At 41.3% G+C, this 20,508-nt stretch overlaps 1 protein-coding gene across 10 annotated transcripts in view; it reads left to right on the forward strand.

The window, feature by feature from the left end:
• The window catches only part of Astn2 (astrotactin 2), a 908,742-nt gene extending 888,279 nt beyond the window's left edge, over nucleotides 1-20,463 (forward strand). For 6 of the 10 annotated variants that reach the window (XM_013073675.3, XM_021262171.2, XM_004849484.3 and 3 more), the window contains 3 exons: nucleotides 6,203-6,303; nucleotides 7,898-8,081; nucleotides 19,585-20,463. In XM_013073675.3, coding sequence (XP_012929129.3) covers nucleotides 6,203-6,303; nucleotides 7,898-8,081; nucleotides 19,585-19,822 — 523 coding nt within the window. In that variant the 3' untranslated portion in view covers nucleotides 19,823-20,463. Of the gene's footprint in view, nucleotides 1-6,202; nucleotides 6,304-7,897; nucleotides 8,082-8,648; nucleotides 8,763-10,993; nucleotides 16,876-16,902; nucleotides 16,977-19,584 lie in introns of those variants that run through there. The other 4 variants (XR_002396623.2, XM_087182845.1, XM_021262173.2 and 1 more) reach the window with 4 other exon arrangements.
• The last annotated feature ends 45 nt before the right edge of the window (nucleotides 20,464-20,508 follow it).

Raw genomic sequence — 20,508 nt, forward strand, 5'->3', positions numbered from 1 at the left:
GGCACTTTGGGTACTGCAGTGGAAAAACTACGGTACTCAATTTTGTTCACAAGAAATCTAAAATATGAGTTGTGATTAAAGCCTTACAACCCAATGAGATGGGTTGAATCCACATTTTATAGACGCAGAAGTGTGGCTCAGTGTTTAAGTTGCTGCTTTCTCAGTGGCTGGTGCTGTCCACACTGAAACCCAGAGAGGTCTGCTTTGCAAGATGATCTATGATCTATGCCATAGGCTTAATGCAGAATGGGCTGGAATGGATAATGCCATCTCTATCAGAGATCTGAGAGGTGATCTTGATCTTATTCTTTACAGCAGAGCAGTTAGGTGTCCCTAAACACCCAGAGAGATAGGCTCAGAGCTGGCCCTGGGATTGGGTGTTTTCCCACCACTCCTGACTGCCACATTGTGCTGGGAAGCAGGGAGGGGAGTGATGGTGGTGGAGGCAGACGAGTGGACCTGAGCTAATGGGAAGTTGTTTGCCAAAACTGAGTGGGGGGAAGGAGCATTTTACAAGACCAGGGCCTCTGGCCTGGAAACATCTGTTTCCTTTCAAATCAGCAAGGAGACTTTTGCCTCCCCAGAATGCCTAAATCATGCAGCGGCTGGGGAAGAGCAGGCGTTGGCCCAGAGACTTCAAAAGCATTCTCCTGTACTCTCAGGGACCTAGGCCTGATGTGGGCCTCTGGGGCTCCATCCCCGCTCTTACCCCTGTCAGATCCGTGAGAAGCTCTCACCGCCAATTAACTTCTCGGTTTCATTCGCTCACCCCTGCTGTGAGGAGGTCTGGGGGTCTTGAATGGGACCAGCAATGGCTCCCTTTCCACCCTCCCTCCTCTGTTCTCCACTTGGTCCACTTACTTCAGGTGGGGGTGAAGTCAGAATCTTGAGTAGTAGTACAATAGTAATATTAAAGATAATGTTAAAATATCAATATCGATGGCTCAGTGGTTGCTTAGCACATCATGCTGGACACTTTGCATACCATATTTTCTCCCAACAACTACTCTTCACAGTGTGTCTTAACATTGTGATTCACATTTAACAGGTGAGTAAATTAGAACAAGCCTCACATGACCAATAAATGAAGAACCAGAATTTTAAACAAAATCACCCAATTCCAGAGTCATGTTTAGTTTTTCTGCTTTTTTAAATCTCCTCTTTAACCCTTAAGTCTCACCATCTCTTGTTCATTTTTACAGATGGAAAAACTAGTTTGTGGGAAAGGAAATGACTCTAATAAAACACTTGAGTCATCTATTCAGTCTGTCACTCATTCTGGCCGGTATTTGCTGAGTCTTGCTACACCAAGTATAGATTTTTAGAAATGAGCAGAGCCATGTTCTGGTTCTAAAGACACAGATTCATGGGATGAGAGAAATGAGTGGGCATTAAACTAGCCCTGTGACATGTACATCATGTGAAAGAGAAGGGCAATGTAGCTCTTCAAGAACAAGGTGGAGGGGTCAACAGAAAAAGAGGCAGGCAGACAGAGGGTACACATATGCAGAGATGAAGAGCTGGGATCCAGCTCTGGAACCATTGGCAGTTGGATACACCTCTACTGTGAAACAGCACAGGAAGCAAAGACTGACAGACAAGCCTGGGCCTTTCACCAGAGCTTATTTGAGGCTCAGTGATGAGCGTACAGTTGAATGAATGAGTATCAAAGAGCAGAACTGAGAGTCCCAGGTGAGAAGTTTGTCCTGAAAGTGAGAAGCTTTGTCCTGGGGGTGGTGAAGCTAATGGGCGTGACAGTGTCCTGACAGTGATGAGGAAACATTGAAATATTCCTTGCATGTGAGTGGTCATCACAAGGCATTTCCCGACACAGTTTTTAAAATTTTAATTTCTCAATACACTAATTACTTTAGGTACTTAATTCTCACATTTTACAGTCCATAGAAATGCTGGGAATCAAACTGAGGCTTCCAGCCACATTGGGGAAAGTATTTTCCCTGAAACAAGGTCAGGGGAAGAAATAGCAATAATTTGAGCCTGAAGCTTCAGGTTCCTAGAAAGTCTATCCAACTTTACCCTTAAAGCCACCTCATTTATAATAAAAGCTTCCCATAAATAGACATGGAGCTAGGTCAGCCAGCTATACAAGAGGCATGGTGTTGTATACAAAGAGCACTGGAGGAGGAATCAGGAAGGCCATTGTCTTCACTCTGAGTTTATTGGTAGTGGGTCCTTATGCAAGTCCCGTTCTCTTCTGGGACTTCCTTTCATTATGGGCCACCCATAATGAAGATTCAAAGTTAGAGGATGACTCAAGACTTTAAGTTCACATCATTGTTGGACCTCAGTTTGCTTCAGAGAGAGGATGGCAGAACCAAGCAGAGAGCCTCTGACACTCTTCTTGATCCTCTGAGAAAGACAGGTCTGACTATTTCTGTTTCTCTCTCTCTCTTTCTCTCTCTCTCTCTCTCTTTCTCTCCCTCCCCCACCGCTGCCTCCCTCCCTCTAGTATAGGTTTGCATATGGTATATAGATCTGTCTATCTGTCTCTGTCTCTCTCAGTCTGTCTTCACTCCCCTTCCCTATATCAAGGGCTGCTGTACTCCCGCCTCCTTACAAGGAGCCCCTCCAGGCCCAGCCTGATCCCCTAACAGCTTTCAGATGTGTCTCTGGAACAGTTCTACAATTACAGCTGAGACAGGCAGAAAGCGCATGGCCTTGTGACTTTTGACCCAAGCCTGTGAGGTTGACATCTTCCTCTTTCTCCTCCACCCCCACCTCAGGCAGGGTGGCCCAAGGTCTCCTCCATTCTGAGGCTTCCAGTCACATGTTTGGTGGCTACAATAACAAAAATGGAAGCAACATTTTAAGCAGCGAAGATTGAACATTGATGGCTATACCACTGAGACTTGATCCTCAGTTTAAGGGATATGGATAATTCCACCTTACTTTACAAGTGAGAAGACAGAGGTTTGCAGAAGGTTACTTGACTTCCAAAATAATGCTCAGCCTGCTATTGGAGAAAGGATTTTATAAATTAAAAGCCTAAGACAGCTTCTTCCCTAGTATGAGCATGGTGTTGTTCATGCTGCTTGGTGAGGCTGACAGCTGGCCCTGGATCTCCTAATTGAGGAACTGTTTTATAGATGCACCACTGAAACCTAAGTGGCCAGTGGGAAGCACTGTTAAACAGTATTCCAAGACTATGGGCTTTGAGGCTCCATCATATTTTACACTCATTATTGTTCTTCCATGGATCCCTCAGTTGAAATGTATGTCCTTCTCTTTAAATTCCAAGAAAGCATTTTTTAAAATGTGTGTTCTTGCACAAATAAATGCTGTATATATTGCCTGTATAAAAATCTGCAGCTACCAGCCACATCCTCCTCCATCACTGCCTGTCATCCATGAGATAGCCATGCCATGCGCTACCTGTAAAATTGTCCCCACTTTATTGATGAAGAAACAAAACTTGAGAAATGTCATGAAGTATGGTCCAGTTCATTCATTTAAAAAATATTTATTGACTGCCTGTCATGACTAGTAATGTGTTAAATGACACCAATATAGCTGTACACAAGCTGGATACTCTCTGGACCTGAAGGCTAGGACTGGACACTGCCTCTGCCACTTTCTAGCTGAATTGGTGTGTAGATGGTAAGCACCTACACGATGTTATCCAAAATTGCTCTTGTTCCTTTACTTAGCCTCTTGCCTACTCCAACATTCCAGAGTTTTGTTCGTTGTTGTTGTTGTTTGTTTGTTTGTTTCATTTTGTGATCTTGTTCTCAACCTTTCTGTGTGGCTTTCCAGTGATAACTCCCTATGAAAAGTATTTACGTTTCTTATCCATCTGCACTGATCCAGTGAGGTGAGTGATAGTCTCTCTGTCACACATGCCTGGTACAGAGAAAGAAATGAGCTCAGAGAGGTGAAGCGATTTGCCCCAGTTCACAGAGCAAGGGAATAGAACTACAATATGTGCGCAAGCGTCAACATCTCCAAGACCAGGCTCCTTCCTCTGCCACTCTCTCTTCCTTTTGTATTAAGAAGTTTTGATGCATGGGAACTTTTATAAAAATAATTTTTGAGGCATGCGATCACAGCATATCAAAGCTCATACCACCCTCTAAGCCAGTGATCAGTACAGCTAAAGCAGGAAAATGGCAGCTGAATGCAAGAAGTACAGGTTTTAGGGAAAGACACACCCAAGGCTGCTCTATTTCATTTCTGAATCTGTGACTTTGGACAGATTTTGTATGCTTTTATCTTCAGTTTCCTCTTGTAAAAGATGGGAGGAATGAAGGTGATTATTTTAGTGTGTTTTCATAAGGTCAGAAAAATGTATGAGGTGGAACTGCCTCAACACAGTTGGTGTTTAGCAGGTGCAGCTGAGAAATTGTACGTGTACAATTGGGATCTGCAGACCTGTGAACAGAATTCAGTAGTGGATTTAGTGCATGGGCACTGGAGTTGGACAATCCTAGGTTCACATTACCATCCTAGTAATTTACTATGTGATTCTGGTTATAAAATAGAGCAATACTATCTACCGTTTAGGGTTGCTTAGAGGAATTCACTGTGATGATCTGGACAAAACTGCTTAGCTCAGTGCTTGATACATATTAAAATCAGCATATATTAATTTATATGCAACTCATATTTACTTAGTGCTTAATATGTACAGTCAGTCAGATCTCACCATTCTGACACTTGGCAATCATAGCATCATGCTCATTTTATAACATACATTAAATTAGGTGCTTAGGAAGTAGGAAAGGAAATAGGGGCTCTAAACTCAAACTCTTCTTAACATAGGAAACCCTCCCGCCACTCCACACTATTGTCCCTACCATTAAAAGCAGATGGAAGAGGAGGGCACAACAAGGACAGGCCATTCATTTGTACAAAAGGTGTTCCTGGCCTCTTAACTCCGCTGGAAAGTTTTCTCTGCTTCCTCCTTAGACTTTGTAGAAACTATGAAACTCAGACATCTGGGCACAGAGACTCCCCCAAGTAGACAGAGCCTGCTCTGGAAAGAATTCCGTGCTCTAGATTAGACCTGAACCCACTACATGACCAGTTCTCTACATGACCGGTCTCCCTTTCTGAAAGCATACAGGCTATGTCTATTCCTGCCAACACAGTGTTGGGCTTCAGATGATGTCATAGGGAGGTGGGGACATGTTCTCTGGCTAAAATGATTCTGAGACTGTTTGTCACAGCCTGCAAGGTTCCCACCAGTCCTCTGCCTCACCTCATTTTACCGTAGCCACACTCGGTGTCTAGTCCTCCAACAGTCTGTGTTCCCTTTCTTCTCCAACCCTTTCCACTTACTGACCTTCTTCTTGCCTAGAATGTTCTTCCCCCAGGTCTTCCTTCTATTGCTGGTTCTTTCTCATTATTCAGATCTCAGCTCAAAATTTCCCTCTTCAAGAAGGCCTTCATCAACTACCTTGTGTAAAGGTACTTCCCCCACAACCGTATTTATATTTTTCACATTATCCTGTAACATTTTTCCTCATCCTCACTACACCTAAGCTTCTGTCACCATGTTCATTATTTGATTGTCTGTTTACTTTTTGATTAGTCTTATACCAGCAAGGAACTTGACTTTCTTGTTCACGTTTAGAAGCTTAGGACCTAAAATAATTGATTGCACATAGTTAACACTCAGTAAGTACTGTTGAGTGAGTGAATGAATGAGTGAACAAATGAGAGAACATATAAACAGTTGTATCCAGACAAAAAAATAGCATTGAGACTCACTTCTTAGGGCCTAGGGTTAGATGGCTTGAGTTCAAACCCCTGTTCTGTCTTTCAGTAACTATGAAAAGATGCACAGAAAGATGCACAGTATCATCATTGATGAAATGTGGTTAATAATAAGTCTTTTAGGCTTGATAAATTGTAAATTAGGTAATTAAGGGTGAAGTGCCCAGCAGGCATTCAGTGCTCAATAAATGCTTTATAATTGCCATTCTTTTTTAAAAAATTTATTTTGCAGCTTGAACATTCCTGAGGCTTTTTGGGGGGATTTGGGGGGGTTTTTTTGGTACTGGGGATTGAACTCGGGACCTTACATCTGCAAGGCAGGCACCGGAGCCACTGAACTAAATCCCTGGCCCCATTCCTGAGTTTTTGACCAATACTCCCGTGTCATCATTTTGTGTTTCTCCCTCCAACTCCCAGGGCCTTCTGTGAAGTCTCAGCACAGTGCTGTTTTCTTGCTGTGCTACAGGTTCACTCTGTATGCTGTGGATACGCGGGGGAGGCACTCAGAACTCAGCACAGTGACCCTGAGGACAGCCTGTCCACTGGTGGATGACAACAAGGCGGAAGGTTGGTGACCCCTTCTTCACTTCCCAGGTTGAGTCTCACATTTCCACTCTCTTAAGTCATATATCCAGAAGTCACTAATTACCAAGCACACACTACTGGCACAGAGAGAAGGAAGCAAAGGAGCTAAGGCAGCAAGAGGAACATAGGACCCATAAAGGAAACAATAGAGACTAACAGTAATTTTGCCAGTGGAAATATTTGTTCTTCATTTATACTTTGACTGTATTCTGACTAGGTAGGAATGGTAGCGGGCCAGAGTTCCTTAGCCTAAAACTTTCATAGAGATCAATTACTTTTTTCCACTTAAATCTATGCTGGAGCTATCAAATAGGTGGTTCCTAGACGACTATTCCCTTTTTTGTGCCCTTGACAGACATGATTAGCTGATCACCACACATAGTCCCATCCAGCCCACTGATGGCCTTGGAATCCTCAACATAGAGATACTGTAAGTGGCTATCAGTAAGAATTTGCATGCAAGATTAAATCTTTTTGCTACCCCCAGTCCCTGAGGTTGTAAACATTAGGGGGAAAAAAACACCTGAAAAGATGCAATCAGTCAAGCAGATCTACCAGATCTACCACTTAGGCAATGAGTAGATACAGTTTCTATATCTAGATTGGCAGTATGTGACAATATCAATGAGTCCTGGTGGTCTACTTTAAATTGAGTAAATTCTTCCCTGAAGCCCCCGTCCAAGTGATACAGTAGAAGCAGGCCTATACCTTTTAAGATTTCACACTCTGGTTGGAGAGATGGACATTTCCACAAAGGGCTCAATGAGAAGCTTGGAAATAAATGTTTTATGTGATGTAGACAAGAAAACAGGGATCTTGTTTTAATCTTAATTATTTTAAAGTGATATATGCACATGGTTAAAAACTGAGAACAAATACAAATTAGAGTGGAAAATAATACAAAGTGTTTTTCCCATCCTGACCCTAATTCTGCTAGATTCACCTATGGGCAATTATCTTTAGTAATGATTAGTGGATACACATAGATTTTTATCAGAGCCTCCAAGGCTGAAGAAATGTACCTTCTGCTCAGGATAAATTTGAGCCTCATTTAGTAAGAGTGACTGAAGGAGAAGAAATGGCCCTGAATGACAAGCAGAAAAGTCTGGATTTCCTTTAAAAGGATTTTGAATGGGATCTATCAGAACTGATTACAGAAACGTATTAGAGATATTAGTGAAGTTGAGGGAGGATGTGGAGATGAGCCAAATCAATTAATTTAAACCTCTGCATTTGTTTGGATCCTCCTATTAAATCACAAGCACAATAATATCAGTAATAAAACCTGTGACTATTAAGTTTTTGTACCATACTCTGTGCTGAATACTTTACATTCACTCTTTAATTAGTTTCCCAAAGCACCTCCAGAGTAGACTGTATCATATTTAGTTAGTATATAAGAAAACTGCACACAATCAGTCAATGATATAGTCAGGATGGAATTACTATTTGTCTATTCTCAAAGACCATCCAAGGGAACTCCCAGACGACCATGACTTCCTTGTCACCAGCTATGCTTTTGTCTTCACTTGTTGCAACTGTGCAGTGATCTTTTCTTGTACATCTTCCCTCTCAGAGATAGCCGACAAGATATACAATCTGTACAATGGGTACACAAGTGGAAAGGAGCAGCAGACTGCCTACAATACGCTGATGGAAGTCTCAGCCTCAATGCTGTTCAGAGTCCAGCACCACTACAACTCTCACTATGAAAAGTTTGGCGATTTTGTCTGGCGCAGTGAGGATGAACTGGGACCCAGGTATGGGATAAGGGTTGTGAGTTGAGGGGCAGATTCTTCTGCTTCCAGTTGATTCTAGTGGATCTTTTCCTCATCAACTGACAATGGACTTTGTCAAATAAATAAGGGTGGTGATCAGCAGAGTTATGTCAGGTCTAAACATGGGAAAGAGGCAGAGAGATTTACTGCTTACTGGAAATATGTTTGAATAGAAAACACTATCATTTTATAAAGGGAAAACCAGAACCATCTACCCTTAGTAGAAAATTAAATCTAGTCATTGTTAAAATAAGTCAATACAATAGAAAAGCAACAACAGAAATTGAAGGAAACAAAAATGCTCAATCATAGCAGAGCCTGAGGCTGTCCCTATAAAAGGGAGATTAACAACAAGGGAAGTGTTAAAGACACAGCCCCAAGCCAAGATATTTTTTGAAAGTTATCTGAAGGAGGGGAAGAGAATGAAGGAGGTAATCTAACCACTTTTACAAAGTTGATTCATTGTTTTTCAATATTGGGTTTGCAATTACCTTGAGTATCACCTCAAATCCTTTCCTCTACCCCAGAGAAACTCCTTCTACATTTCAGAAAGCACTGTGTTTAGAGGAACTAAAGAATTTCCGTGTATTTGCAGCAAAGTGTCTGACAGCAGGAGAGGTAAGAGATAAGGCAGAGGTCACCAGGGGCCAGATCTTGAATGCCCTTTAAGTAGAGTTAAGCAGTTTGGATTATCTCCCTAGGGTAATAGCTTTTCAAGTGTTTTTGCTCTGAGAGGGGAGAGGCTAGAGGGTGGGAGGGACCTTCAAGATATAAAGATCACTCTGGCTTCAGTGGGAAGCAAGGGATGCAGTGAGGCCCTAAATGCTGCTGGGATAGTCCCAGGGAGGCAGTGTAACATCCTCAGCTGGCTGGATAACATTAGTGGCACTGGAAGAAGTGGAAAGAATTGGTGACTTCCTGAAATAGTGAGTGGATGACACTATGTGTTTTAAACACTTCCAAATGAAGATGTAGGACCCTCATCTTATATTTCGGATGATGAGGAAGTGGTGGTCCCTTGGGGCTGTGTGAGCTGCGGAGAGATGCTCAGTTTGGCCTGGAAGTTGGTTCTGCCTTGAACTCTCACTCTGAGCCCTTAAAACACTTGGAAAGATCTTCTGAGAATTTGAGGCCCTTGAGGGATAAGATGAGATGAAATGAGAGCTTAGTTAAATGATAAAAGGGATCTCCCCAGGAGCAGGCTTTATGAGTTCTGTTGGGTCCTGTACTTTAACTCTCTCCCTTTCACATGAAAGGAAGGTTCTTTAGATAAAAGCTAAAAGAAGTGGACTGGCAGGCAGAAACACAGAGCCCCAGATGAAAGTCTCTGTGTTAGTCATCTTGGCTGCCATCTTGCCCATGAACCAATAAGGTATTCCACTTTATTGGGCTTTCCCACAGGGTTTAGGGAGTATGGGTACAAGTTAAACCAGAGCTCCATTCCTGACGTTGTCTTTACAACCTGCTAGGATCCTTTATGACCCACCCAGGCATAAATCTTCCAGAAATGGCTCCTGGCTGCCCAGAGAGACAGAGCAACCCACCCGGTAGTGGATTGTGATGACTCACTGCCTCCCGTCAGCCTGTACCCAACCACTGTCCACCAACCCAACCCATGACGCCCACCATCTTCCTTCCCTGGCCTTTCTAGCCTCCCAGAAGGGATCTGAGATTGCCCCAACATCCCACATTCTCGTGTCAGCAAGAATTTAAAAAGTGGCATCCTAATCCATCTTGGTCCTGTTAATAAACTCACTGCGCAACTGTGTCCTTGCCCCTTTCTGGCCTTAAATCTTATCTATAAAATGATCTGGATAAACTAATGGAGCCGATTCTTTTTATCAGTGGAATTATTTTTTCCGTATACCTTTCATAGAACCTGAAGTCTTAGATACAATGCCACCTTCTCGGAGAATTCCCTAAAATGTCTGCCCACTTGATCGTTTCAGCATCATGTTTTAATTCTCTCCCTGAACTCACTGGTTTTAGTGCCTATAGCTTACGGGTATACTTATGCATTACTTCTCTTCCCACTACCATGTAAGTTGTACATGATTACTGAAGTTACAAGCTATTCATTTTTTATTAGTACATGTTTGTAATGCACAATGATTCCATTAATCGTAGGGAGTTGGTGCATGGACATAATCCACTTTTATTCCTTTTTCATCCCTTTGCCATTTGTCTCTAAAGTAAAAAACTCCTAATTTATAAAGTTCCATTTTGCACTGCTGGCTACTAGTTTTGAAAGTAGGTGCTAAATAATTACTTGCGGAACAATTGGCTAATGGAAGGAGTCTGTAAATGTGAGGACCAGAGGGTTACATAGTCATTCTCTAAAGGCAAGAATGGGTACCTAGAGCACCACTTGCTGGGTCTCTCCTACACTCCCCTATCCTTCCAACCCCAGGAATTCCTTAAGTCTCTCTGAGCTCTCAAGGATCTGTAGAGCACAGGTGGAAACAAATGAATTCTGTGAAACCTAAGGTCACCTAACAATCTAAAAAAAAATGCAATGTTCTTGCAAATATTTAGAGAACTGGAGAAACCTTACTTCCTTAACTGACTCTGTGTCAGGCCCTGTGCTGGGGACTGGAAATAAGAGAATGAAGAAGATCATGACTCGCCCATACAGACCATCATCTAGTGAGGAAAGACTCATCAGCAGACTGTTGCAATGGAACAGGACACATGCTATAAGGAGGAGTATGGAAGGATGTTTTGGAGAAGTGATTTTCAATTGTTAATGTGTATGAGAATCTACTGGGGACCCTGTTCAAATGCATTGACTTAATGGTAGGGGACAGACCTGAGATTCTAAAGTCAGCACACATTCTCAGATATTGCCAATGTTGCTGGTTCAGAAAACACACTTAAAAGCATTTCCAATGCAGGTAGCTAGAGGAGTCAGTCCAAATCTGGAGCTCAAGAAGAATCTCTGGAGAAGAAGAGTGGCTAAGGCTTATAATCAAACAGTGTACAGGAGTCTTTCCGGTGAAAGGGGAAGGATGTTTTCATCAGAAGGAACAACCAGTGCAAAGATGAGGAAGGTGAAGTAAGACAATATACTTTAGTAAGGAACTATTAAAAAATCATTGGAGTGGGGAGTTCAAGTTGAGAGAAAAAGGAAAGTGAAAAGATTGGAGAGTTTACTAAGGGTCAGATCATGGTGACTTCTGTAAGTCATTTTAAGGAGTTTGTCCTATCTCTTTCCTAGAACCCATGCAAAGGTTTTTAAAACAGGAAGACTGAACAAATTTGCTCTGCTTCTGAAGGGTTAGCAAGTGTGCAGAATATGAAAGTGTAAAAGAAAGAGAGCAAGATACTTGGGTGCCCCAGCTTTGTCACCTACTTACTGTGGACAAATTCCATCCTCATTCTGAACTCATTTATAACATAAAAGAAAGAGCTTAACTCCAAAGCCTTTTCCAGCTGGGAAACCAAGGAACCAGAAAACCTGAAGGTCCTTGAGATGGAGAGCAGACACACAATGAGTGACCTTTTACCACCAGCCCTAGCACATCCTGTTTCTCAGTGACCTAGGTTGACTAGGGTTTTTCCAGGAGCAAACTGAGGCTTGATATCATGGGATGAACTTTACTAGGATTCTCTTAGCCTATGTAATGACCAAACTCCAAAATGTTCTCAACTCCTCCCTGATCTGTGGTTACATATCCCCATATAATTGAGTGACAAAAGGGCATATCTTACCTCTGTCTAATAAATCTATCAGACCAGTGTTCCCCAGAGCCTGGTTTTCATGACAACTATAGGTTACTGCAAACAGCTGCTCAGAGAAGACCTGCTGACACCCAGCTGTTCCGGCCATAAAGTTCCTATTAGGAGATTGAAAAACTGAGCTCATAGGTGGCCAGCAACCAGAATTTGCTCGGGTCAGAGCATCCTTGGCCACTTTGGGGCTTCTGTAACTTTTCAGTTATGTTTGATCAAATTGATAGAAGAGAGCAAGTGCTTGAAGAGATTTTTTTCAGTAAAATTGATCTATCCAGACTAGGAATGATAAATTTATACTGTCAGTCCCTTTTGCTTCCATAGCAGACATTACTAACAGATCCCAGAAATGATCACAGGCTTGGTTCAGCCTGAGATCGTTCTCAACATAGTGAGACAAGGCACCTTTCCTCTTTGAAATTAACACACCCATTGCTGCAACCTTAGTGAAAATAAACAAACCTGGGATAAACCTGTACATTTTTTCATGATTGTATTAGCTTCTTCCTTCGATTAACTCTCTTGAAACCTTGGATTAACTTCCTGGGTATCTTGGGTTAACTCTCTTGGAATTTTTATGATACTTGGAAAAAGAGCAGGCTTAGGCTTCTGAAGCTATATTCCTGTAATCTCAGATACACTTTCATTTTTTATGCATATATTCACATTTTTGAAATGAGAATTGCTGTTATTAAATCACATCTCATATCTAAGCTTAGAATGGGGAAACACTAGCTAGCAAAGCACACTATGAGTCTGAACAAGTGTCCTCTGGATCTGTTTCCTCACTGATTAGTTATCATCTTGGAATCCCTCAGCCCCAGCTGAAACAGTTTTGAGTTAGTCATTCTTCCATCAGTCAAGAAATGAATTATTGAAAAGGTCCCGAGGTTTCATATGAAGAAATGAAGATGAAAGCAAGGCAGATATAAACATTCTTGCTAGTTATTTTACACACCACATTTCAAACCTGATGTTGCAGACACATATCCACAGATAGTACCTGAGTTTCTGACTTTCTGTTTTTTGAAGGGTAATCTGAGACTAAAATTTTAGTGTAGGTTTATTCTGAAAATAATCCTAGTTAATGGGGAAACCATAAAGCCATGGTTACATTACATAAATTTACCACACTAGCTTTAATATATGTGTGTTTGTTTTCAAAATGGGAATACCTTGTTTCATTTTGTTCTGAAATAATTCTTGCTCATTCTATAGCATACAAATGATACAGAAGTATATAAAATAGAAAGTGAAAATTTTGTACCTTTGAGCTCTATAATACCAACCCTACCTCAGCATAAATTGTTAACAGTGTAGACATATCTCTCCATATATAGATATGGATATGAGTATGGATATTTATGGGAGAAGGGAAATAGAAGCTTAATGACATGTCTGTATCTACAACCACATCTCCATCTCCATAATCTCTATTATGTTTAGTAAATATATATACATTGTGTTCTGTTGTCTGCCTGTTTCCACTTAACAACATATCAGAAAAGTATTTTACAATGGATGTATATATAATGTATCCCATGGATAGTTCTCCATGGAGGCACATATCAATGTATTATCTTTTGATCAGTGTATTGTCTAATCAATAGTCTATTTCTTTATTAAACACCAACTAAATTTATTTTAATTTCTTTGTTATTGCAGATGAATTTGTATAAGCCTTTTTGCCTACTCACATGATTATTTCCATGGGTCCACAGAATGCTCTTGTGCCACTTCATTCTCTTTATTAAACCCTGCTAGAGAATTACTGTATTTTGATAGTTTAGGCCCAAAAATTTCCTCAGGTCAAGTCAATTCACATTTAATAATCCTTCTTGCACAGTAAGGAGCTAGACACCAAAGGAAACATACACTGTCAAAAAAGCATCTGGGAAATATTATTTGAGTGCCTATTGTGGGGCCAGTCATTTACATTTCATTTCAACTCCTGAATAACAGATTTTGAAGATTAAGCAACAGATTGGGGTTACATAAATTGTGTAAGGTTATACAGGTAATAGGAGTTAGACCCCAAATTCAAAATATTGTTTTCTGATGTCAAATTAACATCTTTTTCAGTGTAATACATTGCATTGCAAGACATGTTCATAACTAAAAGAAACTGTGTTATGGACCTCAAAAAAGCAATAAAATGCTGCAGCAACCTAGGGCAAAACATGATTTATGATATTGAGAAAGGTCTGGAAGACACCCTGAATGTGAAATTTCACCATGACTTCTGAAGTGTTACTAGAACCTCCATGAATGTGGTCCTCTCTTCTGAGGAACTCAGTGCTTTGGCAATTGTGTCATATCAGGTTCTTTGTGAACTGCACATGAGATGCAAGTCAGATGTATTTTCACTCAAAGCCTGCATTCCTTTTACATTAAAAGCACACAAACACACCCCAACAACAAGCACTTATTCCAGCTTACATTACCAGCAGACTCCTTTCTAAAACATACTTGATTTAATCACCTTCAGTGATAGGGAACCTACTACCATATTGAAGAATATCATTTTAGGGTTGCTTCAATATTATGATATTCAACCAAACTTTTATTTTGTTAATTTTAGGAGGCTTCATCAATAACACTTGAGTGTCTTGCCGCAGAGATTTGAGACAGACCCCATTCTAGTATTTTGTCACTCTGATTAAGTCGCTCTTCTGGTCACAGGCTCACTTTGACCACTTGTAGACTGGGAATAAGGTATACAATCAAGATTTGCAAAGTGGGTTAAATTTAATTTCCTGAACAAGTGTTTTCCCATGGATACATAGGAACTACTTCTGGCATAGTGGGAGTTACCTACAGTCATTATCATCCCTGACCCTCAGTTTTTTGGCTCACAGTCTTCAGTTGCTAGAACATAATCATTTGCCTAGATCTCATCTTCCTCTCTATTTGTGTTTCCAACTCAGAAGGATTGTTTTTTTGTTTCATTTTGTTTTGGTTTGGTTTTGGTTTTTTGGGGGGGTACCAGGGATTGAACTCAGGACCTTGACAGCAAGATTGTTTTTAAGGCATCCTCCAGCATGATGATCTGCCTACTGTTTATAAACATCCTTCTTACCAGAAGTGACCAGGATTCTATAGAAGTGGCCTTACTAGGGCTGCATGAATGAGGTCATTACTTCCTTTAATCTGCTCTCTCCTCTTCAGGAAGTTGTGTTCCAGTTTTTTGCAACCATGTCATGCCCTTGCCTCTCATTAAGTGCAGGGTTAGCCAACACTGAAACATTAAAGCTCAACTCTTTTCCTTTTCTCCACTGCAAGTTTCCCTTAGAAATTAGGTGTCTTCTGGTAACTGTGTCAATAGCTGATTGAGTAAGTATTCTGGAAATAGAATGGTTGGTCAAAGGTTCTACTATTCCGGGAGAAGTGGCATTCAGGGCCAGCCCTTTACTCCTTCACGAGCCATCTCTCTCATTCATACCTGTTAATATATAATAAATTCATGTGTGGTGTCCCTTTTCTACCTCTTGCTTCCCAGTGAGGAAGATTTCATCTCTGGTATTTGAGAAAAGTGATTACCCTGACCTATGATTTCCTTTCCAGGGAAAGCATGCCTGGCCTTTGATTTATGGGTCTCCATTGCCTCCAATTTATTACCCAGCACTCTCACCTTTGGTCTGTCTCACACCGCTTTCTCCTTTCCAGCCATCCCTCCGCCAATCCTTCTCTGTGTGGCTTTACCTTCTGAATTCTCCTGCCTTTGTTGTCTTTGTAAACATTGGTTTAGTGCCTACTGTATCCTAAGCTTTATGCTTCATGCCTATGTTAGTCATTTCATTTGAGCTCAATAACAGCTCTACAAAATTGGTGTCTCCATTCTCATTTCACAAGTGAGGAGATTGAGGCTCAGAGAGGTCAAGAGACTCGGCCTTATAGGCCATAAAGTCTATGTCTTTCCTAATATAAATGCTACTTTGAATCATAGCTGACATTTACTTAGAGCCAAGATCTTACCCACAGTATCTTGCCTTGCCAGCAACACTGTTATTTCTGCTTTACTGATGTGGTAACTAAGAGTTAGTGGCATTGCAAACTTGCTCATTATCTATATAGTTGTTAAGTTAGTCAGGACTTGAATTAGGGATGTCAGAGATGAAGACTTCATCTTGACTCTGCGCCATGATGGTAAACCTCTTAGAGCTTTCAGTGATGCAAACAGCCCGCTGCAGCATGGGTGCCACAGGTTCACCACCTCTGCTCTATGTGATCAAGAATCTTGTTCTAGATTTGTGCCTTATTAATTTAAGACATTCATTTTGTCACTTCAGCCCTCAGTTATTCCATCTGTACAAAAGGAGGCTTCGTCCACTTGAATTCCAAGATTCTCTCTGAGGAAATGGCTGTGCCTTTGGAAGCAAAGCATTTGGACATGTTGGAATAATTGCGCTTTCTGACCTTCTTTTGCATTTACTATTTTGTGACTGCCTGAATCAGCCTCTGTTTGGCTCTCTATTGCCCAAAGAATAAAATACAAATTCTTCGGCTTGGCATCGAAGAACCAGGATGGTCCAATATTTGATAAGCTTCCTAGCTTCCCACTCATTATTTGTAACCAGCCATTTTACACTCTCTCTGGTCTCATTTAAAATGGCTTATTTCCTCTGCCTAACATTTGTTTCATTATTGAAGACCTGGCTCAGCTGTGAGATCCTTTGGGAAGACTTCTCTGAGTCCTAAATTATTGACTAGCTGTCCATCTATACTCCCATAGTCCCTTCCGCCTTTTCCAAAGCAGCACCCTTCCTCTGAATTAGACACCATTAATAGCTCTTTCTTTCTCCTGCCACTGCCTTATGAAGACATTTCAGGTTTAAACCAATCCTCATGTATCCCCAGTGCCTGACATACAAAGAATACCTAATAACATAATGATGGTAGTGGTAGTGGTGGTGTTCATTGTGGTGATAATAGTTTCTTCCTTTTTATTTGGTACTGTGTAAGCTTTTCTATGCTTTCTTGGTGACACTTTTTGAAGAGTTATACATGTCTTAACTTACTTAACCCCATTATAACTTTATGAGATGAGCAATATGGTATTCCCTTTTCATAGATTATAAAACAGAGTAAAGAGGATTCTCCAGTGCATAGCGGAAAATCAACCCTATATTCCTAAGTACAATGAGGGTAAGTACAATTAACACCTGGATGTGCCCTCTACCTGCTTTCTTGCTGCCAGATTTGCCCTTCCCCTTTTCAACTCTCACAGCAGCCAGAAATACTTTTAAAAGCTCCAAGCCTTTTACTTTGCTTCCTCAAGCCCTTTCAATAACTCCCCTACTTGCTTACCCTTGAGACAATACTTCTCCTTTTATTTATCTATTCATTAAGGTCTTATTATAGATTCATTATTCTCCTTGATATTTTGAGACAATACTTGGTGGTATATCTAGGTATTCCCATTTTATAGGAAAAGCAAGAAGACTGAGGCACAAGTGGCAAAGCAGTTTGCTCACTGTCACACAGGCAGTAAGTGGCTGAACTGAGATTTGAGTCTGAGCAGCCAATGCTGCAGAGCCTGCATGTATACCACTGTTCCATGCACTGGAGACCATCCTGGGACCTGGGTGACATGCCAGCTGGATCCTTCTTCTGTTTCTCACTGGTCATCACTCATGCTCTGTAGGTCATAGATTCTCAGAAATTCCATGGAGTCTCTTATCCCTGTGCCTTTGCCTACAGTGTCTTCTATGCCTCTGACCTCTTCTTTATCTAACTATTCATTTACAAAACTTGACACCAGTTGTCTTTCCGTTATGGGGATTTCTTGGATATCCCCACCCCTATTCGGCACCTTCCTCTGTCTTCATACAGGTTCTGTTACTATTTTTTAAATCTTCCCTCTTGTATCCTGTATTGTAATCTTCATTTGTCTTTCCCACTGAATCCTACTGAATGGGAAGACTATGGTCAGTTAGTAGCATCATTGCATTACCTCCTTCAACTGAACCACAGCCCCATTTTCAAAGAATGAGACAGGGTTAGAGATGTTAAGTAAATTTCCCAAGGATACAGAGCTGTTAAAGAACAGAGTAAGAACTCAAAGAGGAAGGAGATATAAACTCTTCAAACTCCTCTTGGGAGTGCACTTGCCATAGAGGAGGGAGGACTGAGTAGAGTGTAATTATGAAGTGATGAATTCTTGGCAACTCAGGAAATATTCCACCCAAGTGCTGAACTGCATAAAGAGGACTTTTTGAAAGGCACCTCATAAATTGTGCCCACAAAATATAACATATAAGCCCAATACTTTCTCAGCCATCATGCAGGTGCCTAACACAGTCTCTCATTTGTGGGGTCTCTTGTCATAAAACTCCTTCTCTGCTGGGGTCTGAGAAGGGCATGGAGAGGACAGCAGAAGAGCAGACCTCTCATTTACCTTTACAGGATCCCTAGGCATCTTGAAGAAGCCAGAAGTAGAGATAAGCAAGATAGACACCTTGATAATGAAATTGACTTGTCATGTGACTAGGGAGAAAGACACTTCTTTTTCTCTCTTTCTAAGCCTAAGTTTCCATATTTTTAATGAGGCTAGGTCAGATTAGGTCAGTGTTTCTCAACTGGGGTGACTGTCCCCCTTTCTAATAATTGTAGCTAATATTATTCTAACTAGTATGTGGGCTGCTTTTGTCATCACCTGGGTTAAGGTCCCAGGGTGCCAGTAAACATCCTACACAATTCCTCCTAATCCCAGAATCACTGGTACCACTGTTGAGGAACCCTGCTCCAGTTGACCTCAAAGATCCTTGCTAGATTTTTGCAGCTTTCACATCTCTCATAGGTCCTCTCTCTACTGCTAGATAAAAGATTTTAGATAACTTACTAATTGTGATCATCAAAATACAGAATGGTTCTTGCTAAGATTGGTGTTCCTTTTAGTCTTGATCCTGAAGCATCATTATAATAATCATTATAATTGTAGTTATCATTTATTGGAATCTTACGTAGTGTCAAGCACGGGGCATTTCTCATGCATAATTTCACACAACCAACCTATGAGGATAAGACTGTCACCACTACTTTAGAGATGGGGAAAATGGGACACAGGGAAGTTCTAATTTGGGAACATTTATTTTTAGGCTTTGATGAAAGAGAAGCATAGAGGGCAAGTTGTCTAGATTTCGTGACTTAGAGAAACATATGAGAAAGTAAGAAACTAAACAGTTGGAGGAGGACCTGCTGGGGATTCAGGCCCAGATTTCAGTGCCCAACTCCAGTGGTCAACTTGACATTTAACTTCAGTCAAGTAATATAATTTCTCAGAACCTTGCTTGGGTTCCTCACCTGTTAAGTGAGAATGAAGAATAAGATATTGGGGACTGATGTGAAGATTAAATAAAATGTTTAAGATGTATATAAAGTATACAACCAGTGCTTAGCAGATGATAAGTGTCAAATTTTAGTTGTTATTGTGTATTTTTTAAAAAATCATTCCTATAATTTCTGTTTGATCAGAACCCTAAGGCTGGTGATCTCCTAACTCCCAGGAGTCTCATATAATAGAAGTTGAAATCAAAAGGTTTACCACTTTCATTTTTTATACTTGCATAACTGAAAAGGATAGACTTCAGGGTAATTTTTTAATAGGTGTTTAAAATACCACACTTAAGTTAGAAATGGATAGGAAATCATTGAGACAGATGTCTTCAGATGTCTATTGACCATTCCCACCCCAAAGTCCTAAATACTGATCCGGACTTTTTCCTTGATTATTGCTGCCTCTCATACCTTTCAGGAAGGCCCACCTGATCCTGCGGAGGCTGGAGAGGGTGAGCAGCCACTGTTCCAACCTCCTGCGAAGCCCCTACATCCAGAGCCGTGTGGATACTGTGCCCTACCTTTTCTGCCGCAGCGAGGAGATCCGGCCTGCAGGCATGGTGTGGTACAGCATCCTTAAGGACACCAAAATCACATGCGAAGAGAAGATGGTGTCCATGCCCCGAAACACGTATGGGGATTCCAAGGGCCGGTGAGGGAGACTGCTGCCCTCTATGAGCACAGAGACTCTCCGAGGGGGAGAAGTACTCTCATGGATCCTGGGACCTTGGGTGGGCTGGGGAACAGCTGAGGATAAGCCTGGCAGATGAAGTTACCAGCAAGGCCAAAGCAAACCATTTCTCCTGTGGATAGTGGACAGAGAACTTTTTAACCAATGGAATTATTCATTTCCTCTTTTATTTTTTCTAAAATATTATTTGATTCTATCAGATGTCTCTCCTTTTTAAACCTTTCTTATGGATGACAGTCAATGGGGAGGCAAAAGTTTTCAGGTGAAGACCAAGCAGCCTTTCCTCTTTTTCCTCCCTCCTGCCATACTCAGCTTCCTTCCTCCCATGGACCCAGGAGGAAACCTGTGGAAAGACAGTTTGACTTCCTCAGCTTCATAAAGGAAGCCTCAAGGATTGTTGCAATGAGGAAGCTTGGGTCTTTAAGGAATCTCTCTCTCTCTCTCTCTCTCTCTCTCTCTGTCTCTCTCTCTCTCCCTCTCTCCTGTCTTCTCTCTCTCTTTCAGACTTTATTAAGTTTGCAGGTCCTCTCCTTCTTCCTGCTACCTGTGGGTGTACCCAAAGTCCCTGCAGGACTTTCTGTGCATTAAAAATTCCTATTGTCTCTCTTTCTGCTTTAGTAGTGTTTCTTACTAGTGCAGTGTGTTTGGGGG

Source organism: Heterocephalus glaber, unplaced genomic scaffold (genome assembly GCF_053883595.1).
Source record: "Heterocephalus glaber isolate CG9 unplaced genomic scaffold, H.glaber_assembly_v1.0 deba00001479, whole genome shotgun sequence".
NCBI classification, from domain to species: Eukaryota; Metazoa; Chordata; class Mammalia; order Rodentia; family Bathyergidae; genus Heterocephalus; species Heterocephalus glaber.